General features: G+C 56.9%; 2 protein-coding genes across 2 annotated transcripts in view; both read left to right on the top strand.

Moving 5' to 3' along the window:
* The window catches only part of TMEM61 (transmembrane protein 61), an 8,898-nt gene extending 5,432 nt beyond the window's left edge, over nt 1–3,466 (top strand). The window contains exon 3 of the mRNA XM_006768360.2: nt 3,047–3,466. Coding sequence (XP_006768423.1) covers nt 3,047–3,311 — 265 coding nt within the window. The 3' untranslated portion in view covers nt 3,312–3,466. The remainder of the gene's footprint in view (nt 1–3,046) is intronic.
* A 5,829-nt stretch (nt 3,467–9,295) lies between these two features.
* Nucleotides 9,296–12,555, top strand: part of BSND (barttin CLCNK type accessory beta subunit) — an 8,347-nt gene continuing 5,087 nt past the window's right edge. Inside the window, exon 1 of the mRNA XM_006768361.1 lies at nt 9,296–9,737. Within this exon, the coding sequence (XP_006768424.1) occupies nt 9,561–9,737 (177 nt within the window). The 5' untranslated portion in view covers nt 9,296–9,560. The remainder of the gene's footprint in view (nt 9,738–12,555) is intronic.

Consider the following 12,555-nt stretch of genomic DNA (forward strand, 5'->3'; position numbering starts at 1 on the left):
ATCTTTCTTCTATCATTGACAGTCCCTCTAGGTTGTGGGCTGCTTGCCTGTGTTCCTGAGAAGCATCTACGGTACCAGTCTATAGAGTGTGTTTTCTTTAGTGAATTACCGGTATGTTTACCGGTAATAAACTTGCACTGTTTTATGTATATGTTTGATTACATACAGCCTTGTGACAGTTTTCCTGCATGTCATAAGCATTTGAATATAAATTAAAATGTTAAAATCAAATCTGATATTGTTTTACCTTTTATTTGGTGTGTGGAAGGTGTGCGGAAGAGGGGGTAGTCTTATACGGCGAGTATATAACAAACTCTGTATTTTGAGTGGAAATGTTAGGGGGTCGTCTTATACGCCCAGTCGTCTTATACGCCGGCAAATACGGTATTTCATCCCTTTTCCTACCATGTTTGCCTGACTCAGCTGAGGGCGGGAGACTGGCGCCAGGCCAGGTCTTTGGCCCCAACCAGGCTCCAGAGAGTGGTGAGCCCAGCCCCGTGGAGCTCCCTGTGCATGGGACCCTAGTGGCAGCCGGCCCCACGCCACTGCAGGGTGCCCCATCCAGAGCACCATAGACAGAGCCTCCTCCGCAGTGTGCGCTATGGCCACCCCGCATGGACACTTGGCGCTGGGTGGGCCCAACTGGCCCAGTGGGTGGCATGAGGGCCACTCCAGTCTGCCCTCTAAGCAAACTTCCTGCTGCAGGCTCACCTCACCTATGCCCTCTCCCCAGTTAGCTGCTGGGGTGGCCCCACGCATACCCAATGCCTGTGTCATGTCCTCAGGCTTGGAGAAGAGGGGCGCGGCAGAGGTGTGGCTGAGAAGTGACCAAGGCGGGAAAGGTGGAGCGCTGGAAGCCTTCTTACCTCCATTTTTTTCTGAGTGTTGTCAAAGCTTTTTCCATTTTTCTCTGCCTTGAATGTATAAAATGAAAATCGTTCCCCCCATTTTACAGATAAGGAGAAAGAGGCTCAGAGAGGGTTGTGAACACAGTCTAGGTCACACAGCAATAGAACCTGGCTTGCCTGCCTCCAGGAGCAATGATCTTTGCCTGCCCTCACCTGCAAAGGATGCTGGGAGTGCAGAGAAGGATGAGGTCTCTTATTCGCTTCCTCTGCTGCGAGGCTCCTGGGCTGGCTCAGAGGAGGAGGGTCTGTGAGAAGTTTGGAAGAGCACTGGATGGGGAATCCCAGCTTTGGCTCCCGGCTGGGCCCTCCATCACACTGCCTGCTTCATGGCCTGTCTGTGGCTGGAGCAGCAAGCCTGCCTCCCCCTGGGCCACTCTGAGGGCTGCGTTGGGCTTGGGCTGAGAAGACACGTTGCCCAGAGACACGCCATGTCCCCAGCGGGTGGTGGGTGCTCACATGAGGGGCATCCGCAGGTCCCAGCTTGGCACCTCCTAACCCCTGGAGCGAAGTCCCCTCCACTTCCTCTTCTGTCCTCTGGGCCAGCCTCTGCCATCGGCCACTCCTTTGTCTAGATAGGCAGGTCCACTATGTGGACTGAACGGCTTCCGCACCCGCTGCAAACTGGTGACCCTGGGCGAGTGACAGCCTTCCTGCGGGAGATCTGGGGTGAGCTTTGCTCCCCATACCCCTTCCTCAAGGAGACCTTTGAGACTTGGTGGCTGGCGGCCATTTACAGAGCATGTGCCAAGCAGTTCTGTGGGAGAGGGGCCATTATTGTCCCCGTTTACGGAGGGGAAACTGAGGCCCAGGCTAATGGAGGTACTGACCCTGGTGGCCCACCAGGAATGTGGCAGAACAGGGATTGAACCAGCCAGTGCCCAGACTCACAGCCAGGCCTCGAGTGACCGAGGTGGGAAGGGACTTTCAGGATCACCTATCAGCCCCTGGATCTGACAGTATCGTCCCCAAAGCAGAAGCAGGCCTAGGATCAGTGACACCCCCTACCCCCCTCCACAGTCCTCAGGGGGGAAGGGAAAGGGACTCCCCAGAGGTGACCCACTGGGGCCCTCTGAGGGCTGGTCCATTCCCATCAGCACTTGTGTGGCGGGGGGTCTGTTCTTGGAATCCAGCTGCAGAGCCTGGTTGGAGGAGCCTCGGGACCTGGTCTCTGCCTCTCGTCCCTGCCCGGTGGGTCATTTCAGGGATTGGAGGCCGGTCTCAGGAAAGCCAGGCTGCTCGGACCGGCGTGGCTGACTGTATCTCCGGGGTGGCCAAGCAGAGGTACTCCCTTGGCGCACGGATCACATCAGGGCCTCAGGCGTCCAGGTGGGCAGGAGAGCTGAGGTCTCCCATCCTGCTCTGAGCATCCACAACTCTGGCTCTTGTGAGAGATATGACAGCTGATCGGGCGTGGCTCAGTGGCTGAGCAGTGACCCAGAAACCAAGAGGTCACTGGTTTGATTCCCAGTCAGGACATATGTCCGGGTTGTGGGCTTGATCCCCAGTAGGGGGCGTGCAGGAGGCAGCTGATCGATATTTCTCTCTCATCATTGATGTTTCTCTCTCTCTCTCTCTCTCTCCCTCTCCCTCCTTCTCTGAAATCAATAAAAGTATGTTTAAAAAAAGAACTGTGACAGTAAGCCAGGAGCCCTTCTGCCTGTGGACTATCACTCAGTCTTTCAACAAACACCCCCAAGCATCTGCCCTTAGCTCCATGACCCTCAAAGTCAGTCCCTGCCCTAGAGGAAAACCAGGTGGCGTCTGTGTGGGGGCAGGAGGGCACTGTGGGCGCCCAGAGCACTATGGGAGTGTTGTTGGGGGAGCTAGCAGTCAGGAAACTTTCCGGAGGAGTGTCAGGGCCAGTGGGGACGGGGACAGCAGCAGGGAGGGGTGAGGCGGGTGAGGACTCTCCCTACCGAGAGCTGCGGAGGCCTGGTGAGCACATGGGGGAGGCAGGGTGGGTGGGATAGACAGCTGAGGTTGGCAGAGCAGCTCATGCCAAGCTCCAGGTGTGTCCATGGGGTCCCGGGGGACTCACAAAGAATTTGGCCCAAGGCAGGGCCCCCCGTCTCTCTCCCTGGCACGCAGTGGCTTTGCCCCCGCCCCTGCTAACAGCCTCTGTTCTCCTGTCCCTCCAGGACCCCAGAGCTGGTTGCCATCCCCACTTATGAGGAGGCCGTGCACTGCCCACTGGTTGAGGGCCCCCTGGCACCACCTGCGTACCCCACGGAGGAAGACCTGCCGTGCAGCGCCTCCGGGGCTGCCCTGCTTGGGGGCCAGCCCGCCTCGCCTCCGCCCAGCTACGAGAGCGTCATCCCTGCTGCCGCTGTCTTCCCTGGAGAGACAGTACCAGCTGGTTCAGACCACAGTGGGAGGAAGGGAAAGGCCCCTCGCAGGCCCTGAGTCCAGAGACAATGCATGAGCTGCTTCTGGTGTCTGGCATGGTGCCCGGCTCACAGCAGGCGCTCCATGGACGCTTGCCTCTCAGTGCTGCTTTATTCGTCTGTTGCTGTGTAACAAGAGGCTTAAAGTAAATCCATTTCATTATCTCTCCCGACTCTATGGGCTGCCTGGGCCCAGCTGGTGGTGCTTCTGCCCCATGTGATGTGTGTGGGGCTGCAATCTCGGCGGCCCGGCTGGGCCAGAGCGCCCCAGAGGGTGCACTCCTCCGACCGGCGGGTAGAGCTGGCTGTCAGCTGGGAGGGTTTATTGTGCAGCTGAGAAAAGTGGGGCCCTGAGGCAGAGCCAGGACTGGCCAAGGTCACACTGAGTTTATAACCAAAAGCACATGGACTCTGCATTCAGACCACTGTGCTGGTTCCCCCATGGACCAGCTGAGTGACCTTAGACAAGTGGCTTTTCCTCTTTCTGCCTCAGTGTGCTCATCCATAAAATGGGAATTGGGAAATATAGTGGCATCACCTTCTGCCTCAGAGAGCTCAGCTGAGAGGATTGAACCAGATGATAGCGGCTGACATGAAAGCGCACACTGACGCAGCTCACACATAGCTCAGTGCTAATGCATCTAATAGATGCAGATGTCTCAGCCCTGTGGCAGGTGTCTACGGTGTATGTAGTGACTGTCAGAGTTGTTCACAGAGGAAAGCCCCACCCCCTCCACCAGAGGCAAATTCAGCTGCTGCTCCCATATCTCCTGTGACAGGGAGCCGGTTACCTCCCCTCTCTCTCCAGCTACAGCATTCATCCCTGCATCTCTGTACCACCCCATTCACAGACAAGAAGGCCAGCTTAGAGAGGTTAACTAACCTTTCCAGGGTCACACAGCAAGCAGGGACTCCGGGTCCTGGGGCTCAGCTGCATAGTCACTGAGGGCCGCCCTCTGCCCTGGTTTTACATCCTCAAGCCTGCTCTGCTGCAGGTGGTGTTCCCATTTAACAGGCCTGGAAACTGAGCCTCAGGGAGGTAAAATCACAGAGAATAAAGGCAGAGCCAGACCTTGAGCTGCTCTCTCTCTCTCTCTCTTCCCCCTCTTTCTCTCTTACACACACACACACACACACACCATATGCATCCCAAGGATATGGGTGGGGGTTTATCTCTCTCTCTGAAATTCCTAAAGGGTTAATAGGATCACAGCTGGGAAGCAGAGCCCAGCCTCTCTCCTACCCCAAAGTGAGGCCTCTCCCCCAGGCAGGTGAGTTAATGAGTTGCAGGTTGGCCAGGAGGCCCTTCCTTTGCCTGGTGGGAGCTGGAAGGTGTGGAGGGCGGGGTGGGCTGGAAGACTGGAAAGCCCTTTTCTGCTTTTCTCTGTACCAACTCACCTGCGAGAGGCCCCAGCAGGGGCAGTGACTTGCTCAAGGTCACCAGCACCTTGGAGGGTGAGTCAGAGCCATGGAGCCAGTCTCCTGTCAGACAAACCCCCCGACCCTTCTGAGCTCAGTGGCCTCGCTGTGAACTGGGGGCCCTTGTGCTCCCTGGCAGGGCGTGGGGTGGAGAAGCCCTGTGAGGACGCGTCTGCCATTCCACAGCCCCCAGTAGGCACCGATTTGCTTCCTGGTTTCTCTCCTCCTGGGCCCGTCTTCACCACTCCTGTTGGCATCTTCACCACTCAGAGGCCACATCTGGCGCCTGCCACGAGGCCTGGGATGTCAGGGACCCTCAGAGCTTAGGCCTGTCCCCCACGTTCCCTCAGCTTGCCCTTTGGGTTGGCGGGTGACCCTGACCCCTGCAGCTCTCCACCCCAAATCAGTCAGAAATTTCCCAGCTGTAAATTTCCACACCACCCTCCTCCTCCCCAGCAACTAATTACTTCTAAAAATTGTTCTCTGTAGCCTTGTCCCCCTAGGTTTCTGCCAGAGCCCAGCAGTCTCCCCTCACTGCCGCCATCTCTTCTTGCTTCTTCTGACCTGACCTCAAAACCAGAGGATCGTTGTAAAATCAAAGTCTGATCTGTCAGCCCGCTGCACACCCCGTTTAGAGGCGCTCTGTTGACTCCTGAGAAAGACGTTGGAGACCTTCGCATGGTCCCAGGAGGTTCCAGCCTGTGCTTCCTTTCTAGCATCCCTCTCCCCCGGAACTGACGCCCACCCCTCCATTCCCAAATATGAGTCCAGAGCCTACCCTGTCCCAGCCCCCGAGGATACTACAGTGAACAAAGTCCCCATCTGGGCACTCGGGTTCTAGGTGAGGGGAGACAGACAAGAGAAATAAGTGATGTATATAGCATGAATGATGGCAATGAGTTCTATAGAGAACAGGGCAGCTGGGGAGGACAGAGAGCACCTGGGGAGCTGGTGCTATCACCCCAGGAAAGACCTCACTGGAAAGCTGACATTTGGATAAAGACTTGAAGCAGGTGAGGGAGGGAGCCGTCACAGATCTGGAGAAAGAGCGTTGCAGGCAGCAGGAACAGCAAGCGCCCGTTTACCCTTCCTAGGGTGCCTGTGTTCCACGGAGAGCACGGAGCCGGAGTGGCTGGAGGGAGGGAGAGGGGAGGCATGGTGGAAGATGGGCTGGGTGACATGGGCCAATGGTCTAAGCTCTTCTAGGCCATTTGAGGTCTCTGGCTTTATGCTGGTAAGACAGAAAGTCATTCCAGGGTTCTGAGCAGGAGTGACAAGGTCTGACCTGGCATTCGGATTGGAACGAGATTTCAGGGGGCATGGTTAAGAGCAGAGAGCACTTAGGGGGACAGAGATGCGGGGCTCAGGCCAGGCGATGAGCAGTAGTGGGGGGAGAGAAGTGATTGGAATCTTACACGTTGGAGGTAGAGCCAACAGGATGTAGGTGTGAGAGGGGTGGGGAGGCTGTAGCCAGGATATGTAGGCACTGGCCCGGAGAACAGGAGAAGGATGGAGCTGACTTGGAGGAGTAGGTCTGGGGAGGGAGGCGGGGAGCCTGCAGTGTAGGGCGTGTGTGCACAGCATGTAGAGTTGTATCTCCAGCCCTGTCAGTGCTTACTTGCCTGGGCTTTTGCACATGCCACTCTCTGTCTGACCTGCTTTTATTGCCCTGACAGAACTGCAGCTGACTCCTCAAGGATCCCTTCTGTGACGCTCCCCCTTCATTCCTCACCCCAACTCCAGTCAGTCTCTCTCTCTCTCTCTCTCTCTCTCTCTCTCTCTCTCTCTCTCTCTCTCTCCTTGGTGCACATGGTGGACCTCAAGCGTATCTCAGAGCCCTTACCATATTTTATCCCAGAAGGAAGGCGAGTGCCATCACTCGCTGAAACCCCGCGTGTGTCAGAGTGCCTCATACCTGAGTGTCCTGCACAGAGCAGGTGCTCAGCAAGAGACTGAGGGGACTGGTTTGAGTCCTGGCTCTACTATTGACAGGTTCTGAGACCTTGAGGCGCTCACCTTGCCTCCATGAACCTCAGTATCCGCATCTGTCAATGGGTGTGATCTTTCCCCTCCCTGCTTCTGAGGATGTTGTGAGGATCTTCAATTCCGACAGGAAGGAAACAGTGGTGAGCGCGCCCCCTGCTGGAAGAGGACAGACTCCTCATCCTCTCCTCCCCCACGTTGCAGGGGAGGCGGTGAAGGTCAGAGGCCACAGGGAGGGGAATGGGAACCAGGGTAGGTAACCCAATGCTGTCACGGCACCATGCACACCTGTTTGTCCCCATGCGCCTCTCACACCAGCTCTGAGGAAGAGGTTAGATTAGACCATTTAGCTGAGCGCCTACTTGGCCCAGAGCTCCTTACTCCTCACATTTAAATTTTTTTTTAAAGAGGAGATAAGAAGGAGAAAGGAGGCGGGGTCGTAGAGAGGAAAGGAAAGGTGGGGAGAAGAGGAGAGTGCTCTGGTGACGGGGAGGCCTCTCGGGAATGGTTAAGGACCAGATCCATCTATATTGGGGCTGGGCGTGTGGGTCCCGGTCTCTGCTCAGCCACAATCTCAGTTTGGGGAGATCTCGGCCAGTCCCTTTTCCTCCCGGCCTCAGTTTCCTCGCCTGTGAAATGGGCACAATAACTCCTCTCCTGCTTCCCTCTCGGGCGGGTGGAAGGACAGGGACATGACCCAAAGGGTGTGAAAGCGCCTTGACGAGCGCATGCTACACCGCCACAAGGGGGCGCGTAATAACTCCTCTCCTGCTTCCCTCTCAGGGGCATGACCCAAAGGGTGGAAAGCGCCTTGACGAGCGCATGCTACACCGCCACAAGGGGGCGCGAGAGGCTCCTGCTGGACCGGGACCGCAGAGATGAGTTCCCACCGCCCCTGAAGAGAGCGCAGGCTGGGCCCTTCTGGACCTGGGGCGCTCGCCGCTTCCCTTCTCTGGTCCTCTCTATGAGATCATGATAACAGTGTTTCCTAGGTGGGTCCTGCCCTACTGATGAGCACGCGGTTTCTCCTCCATTAGGTCCTGCACAATAACGATACCACCCTCAGTCCTCACTCAGGTGACAAAACTAAAGCCAAGCCAGGCCAGTGTGGCTCAGTGGCTGAGCACTGGCCCATGAACCAGGAGGTCACTGGTTCGATTCCAGTCAGGGCACATGCCTGGGTTGCAGACTCAATCCCCAGTATGGGGCATGCAGGAGACAGCCGATCAATGATCTTTCTATCTCTCTATTCCTCTCCCTTCTTCTCTCTCTAAAAATCAATAAAAACAGATCTTTAAAAAACTAAAGCCAAGAGAGGAGCCACCATCTCGGGCAATCAGACCTGGACATCACCTGGTGGCTCTCAGCCCTTCTCGGAGACCATCAGCAACCTTTCCCGGGGGGCTCTCCTGAGCTCGGCGGCAGGGGCCTCCTCTGCAAACTGCAGGGCGCGCACCCGCTGGGATCTCAGAGCGGATGAAGGAGAAACCGCTGCTGGGAAAGGTGTGCGTGGGCAGAACAGCAGGCAGCGGGTCTGGTGTGAGTGTAGGTACGGCGTCTGGAAGCACAGCTCTTATTTGGGAGAAGGGGGACGGTGATGACAACAAGTAGAAAATCTCCAACTACTAAGCCAGGACGCCAAATAGAAGCAACGATCCCACATTAGCAATCACACGCTGTACAAACGACAAGGTAACGTTTCCTTTTAGAGACACTGACAGTCCTCATTTTCCTACAATCCTGTAAGGGAATTTGGTTTTTCCCATCAGCCCCTCTCCAGAACTGGAATCCCACCATTACAATGTCCTTCTTAGAGCTAAGGCATCTTCCTAGATTAGAAGGCAAGGGAACTGCTGTCGGTCATTCACACCCTACAAGGGCCTCCAGGCACCTGAGCCTTTCTGGGAGCCGCTCACAGAGGAATCCAGGGAGGCCAGGCTAGCAGACAGCTCTGTCCTGGGAGATGCTGTAATTAGCCCCATTTTACAGAGGGGAAAACTGAGGCACAGGGAAGTAACTTGACCAAAGTCACACTGCCCCAGGGTAGAGGACCCAGAACCCAAGACCGGGCAATGTGCCTGCCCCCGGAGCCCGAACATTTAACCCTCCTGCTACAGTTAGGGAGTATCCCAGGGTGGCTAGGGGCATGGCCTCTGGGTTCGAATCCCGGCTGCTGTGCCTTTTCTAGCTGTGTCACCCTGGCAATGACTAGTTTGTGCACTGGTGTCCTCATAAGGTCTGTGCCTCACGGGGTTCCCCTTCAATGGGTACCACATAACACGTTTAGGACCGTGACACAGCCACCATCTGTAACTATGGGCTACTGTTCCTGACCTCAGAGGGGCACATGACCTTGAAGAGTCCAGAATGCCTCCAGATTCTAAAATGCCAGCCTGTGGGATCCTGGAACCTCCCAGCGGCATTCTGATGTGTTCGGGCTGCGCACTGGACCCGCCTTCCCAGGACTGGACGGTGTGGGCCGCCTGTCCACCCAGCTCAGCCCCACGCAGGCAAATGAGGTGATGTCAAAGCCCTGGCCGGGGCCCAGCTCCTGGAACCACCCCTCTCCCTCCCGGCTTCTCCCTCACTCGGAGCCACACACACACTCCTGCTGGGCCCAGAGGGAAGGTGAAGGAGTGAAGGTGGTGGTGGTGCCGGGCCCATTGAAGCGTAGCTGTCGCCTGGAGAACTGTGGCCCAGGAGCTGCGGCGGCACCTGAGGGACCTGCCCCCTCTGCAGCCCTCAGTCCGGGTTTGCAGTGATCCCGGAGCCTCATCGCTCTGGGTGTGAGGAGCGTGGGTGTCCACGCAGGATTGCGGGCACCCCTCGGCGGGCAGCGAACAGACCGCGGCCTGGCAGGGCGGCCATGGCAGACGAGAAGACCTTCCGCATCGGCTTCATTGTGCTGGGCCTCTTCCTGCTGGCCCTGGGCACGTTCCTCATGAGCCACGACCGGCCCCAGGTCTACGGCACCTTCTACGCCATGGGCAGCGTCATGGTGATCGGGGGCGTCATCTGGAGCATGTGCCAGTGCTACCCCAAGGTAGGCAGTGTGGGGGGGGCAGGTCATCTGGGGGCCAGGGGCCAGAGGGCACGGCTGAGCCTCTATCCCAGGCATAATGCCCATCTTTCAATCTTCTTTTCATATGCCCGCTGTGCACTCCCTTTCTCTTCACTCACCCATCATCTGTCCGTCCATCCATCCCTCTCTGATCATAAGGATTGATCAGAAGCCCCCCTGGATCTGGAGCCCTGACCTAGGCCCATGAGGAGACACAGTGAAACCCAGCACACAGTCATCCATGTGCTTGGAACCAAAGTCAATGAGCGATTGCCACCTGCCAGGCAGTCCTGCATTCACGGTGCAGCGCGGGCCTCCTGGGAGCCTTCTGTCCCTCTGTAGTTCCATTTCACAGTGCAGCCCAAGGCTCGGAAAGGTGAGGTCCCACCGCTCCCAAGTGTCACACTTTGGGGCTCAGAGGTGTGTGACTTCAGGCTACCGCTGTGCCCCAGGGCTGCTGCGCGTGCTGGGGGTCCGCATTACCTGATGCCATGGTGGTTAGCGCTCTGTCCTTTAGTCACAGTGCCCTCCCAGCCTTGTGAGTGACTTAGCGATGGGGAGGGCATTGGCGTGGGATCTAGTTCCAGCTCTGTCCGAAACTCTCTGCGTGACCTTTGTCATTTTCTTACATTTGCAGAATGGAGCCCCGAACTCCTATTCCTCCCAGTTCAGAGAGTTATTCTGAACAGAGAAGAGATGGGACATGGGAACGTTTTATAAATTGTAGGGCATTCTATTTAGGCGAACGGCCGCCACCCTTACTGTTATCGTTCCTCCCAACAACCCTGTAGGGTGAGCATGTCAGGAGCTGTAAGCCTTTAGTGCTCAGAGAGGTTGTGCGGCTTTTCCGAGGTCACACAGCTGGTCAGACAGACCCAAGGAGACAAGAAGAGGAGCATGCATTCTAACTGGCTCTGCCTCTAACTGCTTGGGAGACTTTGGTCAAGTCCCTTCCCTCTGTGAGCCTCAGCTTCTTCATTTGTACAATACATGAGTCAGGAATGGGGGTGCGGAAGGGGGTGCATCTAAGGGCCCTGCTGGTCCAGGCATCTAGGCAGCCCCCACCACCTGCAGTCTCCTCCTCACCTCCCACTTGGGTGGCTGTGCTGGGGGGTGTCCAGGGGAGGAGGCAGGAGGGAGGAGGCTCCTGGGGGACTGGGCCTGGCTCTCCCCAGCCCTGCCCCCTCCACGGGCCAGCCCCAGGCTGTCAGAATGTTTGGTGCTGGGGCGGTCCTGGCTGGTTTGCAGTCATTTTCTCAGCAGTTTACAGTCAACTCGCCTTTGTCTGTGCAATGCCCTGAGCACAGGTCACCGGGAGAAGAGGGACTTGGGGCCCGAGCCACCTTCATAACCAGCTCCCTCCTCCTGCTCCCCCCATGATGAGCTGGACCCTGGGGACAGCTGGGGCGCAGAGGGTAGTGTCCTTGCTGCCCTCTCCCCCTTTACCAGAGGTAGCTCTGGGGTGGTGGGCAGTGACTGGTGGCAGCGGATGAGGGAGGGGGAGAGGGAATATTGCTGTGTATTAATGAGTAACTGTTGATAGGTCCACGTGTTCCTTGCTGTGGAGGCAGCAGTGTGGGGTGGAAACACGGTTTAGTGTCCAACAGGCCCAGATTCAAATCCCTCCTCCCTCCCGCCCCACTTCTGTGACCTTGTCAGAGGGAGTCTCCCTGCCTCCAGAGCCAAGCGGGAGGGACCAGTGGGTCCTGTATGTGGGGGACCCAGCATCACACCTGCCACACCTGGTTCAATGCATTATTCTCAGGATTGGTGTGTGTGGCCTTGGGCGGTCTCTGTGTGTGTGCAGGTGTGGGTTTGTGTGGGTGTTGGATCCGGCACATGAAGGGAGGGAGGGAGGGAAGTGTGATGTAAACCAGACAGGCACACTAGGGGGGAGGGGGCTGTCTCCAACACTGGCTCCTAGGTGCCTGAGCTGTCAAAACCCTCAACCAGTGCTGGTGCCCATCCTCCCCTCAGGATCCTCCCTTGCCTGAGAAATGGGCATTTCTAGATTAAAAGAAATATAAATATAAGGGACTGTGCTACCCCAATTAAGATATGGGGGTTAGAGGTAACCAATACCAACATGAATTAACCTGTCCCTCTCTGTGAGGGCCTGGGGGACTCACAGGGAAGACAGTTTTCTGCCTGATGGAGAGGGAGTGGGCTTCCCAGAGAAGATGAGCTGGGCTTTGTGGGCTGAGTAGAAGTTCACCAGGCAGAGAAGATGGGAAAGACATTCCAGGCAGAAGGAACAACGTGATCAAATACAGGAGGAGAAAGAGCAAGGCGTGGGGGGTGGCAGCATGGCTACAGGGGGTGGGGTGGGTGATGGAGGAAGGCAAGGAGAGGGAATAGGCCTCAGCTCTGCAGGGCCCCTGATGCCATGCTAAGGAATGCGGACCTTGATCTTCAGTTGATGGGACAAGGGAGGGCCGGGATCAGCTTTGTAGTTGAGAAAGTTATCAGGCTGACATGGGGCGGAGGAAGGTCCAGGGACAGCCAGACCAATGGGGAGGCTCCTTCTCTGGCCCAGGTGAGAGATGATGATCTCCTGGACCCAGGCAGGGTTTAAACCCAAGACTAGGAACCAAGAAGACATTTCTACTTCATCAAATGCATATAGTACCTGCTGTGCTGGACGTGGCGCTGGACTTCCATCGAGGTTGTCTCACTGAATTTCTCGGCCGGGCTTGAGAGAGGAGGAGAAATCAGGGAGAGTCCAGTAGGTGTGGCAGTGTTAGCTGAGATGGGGCAGGGAGCTGAGAAAAGCGGGGGGGGGGGGGGGGGGGGGGGGGGG

The sequence above is a fragment of the Myotis davidii genome, unplaced genomic scaffold (assembly GCF_000327345.1).
Source record: "Myotis davidii unplaced genomic scaffold, ASM32734v1 scaffold79, whole genome shotgun sequence".
NCBI classification, from domain to species: Eukaryota; Metazoa; Chordata; class Mammalia; order Chiroptera; family Vespertilionidae; genus Myotis; species Myotis davidii.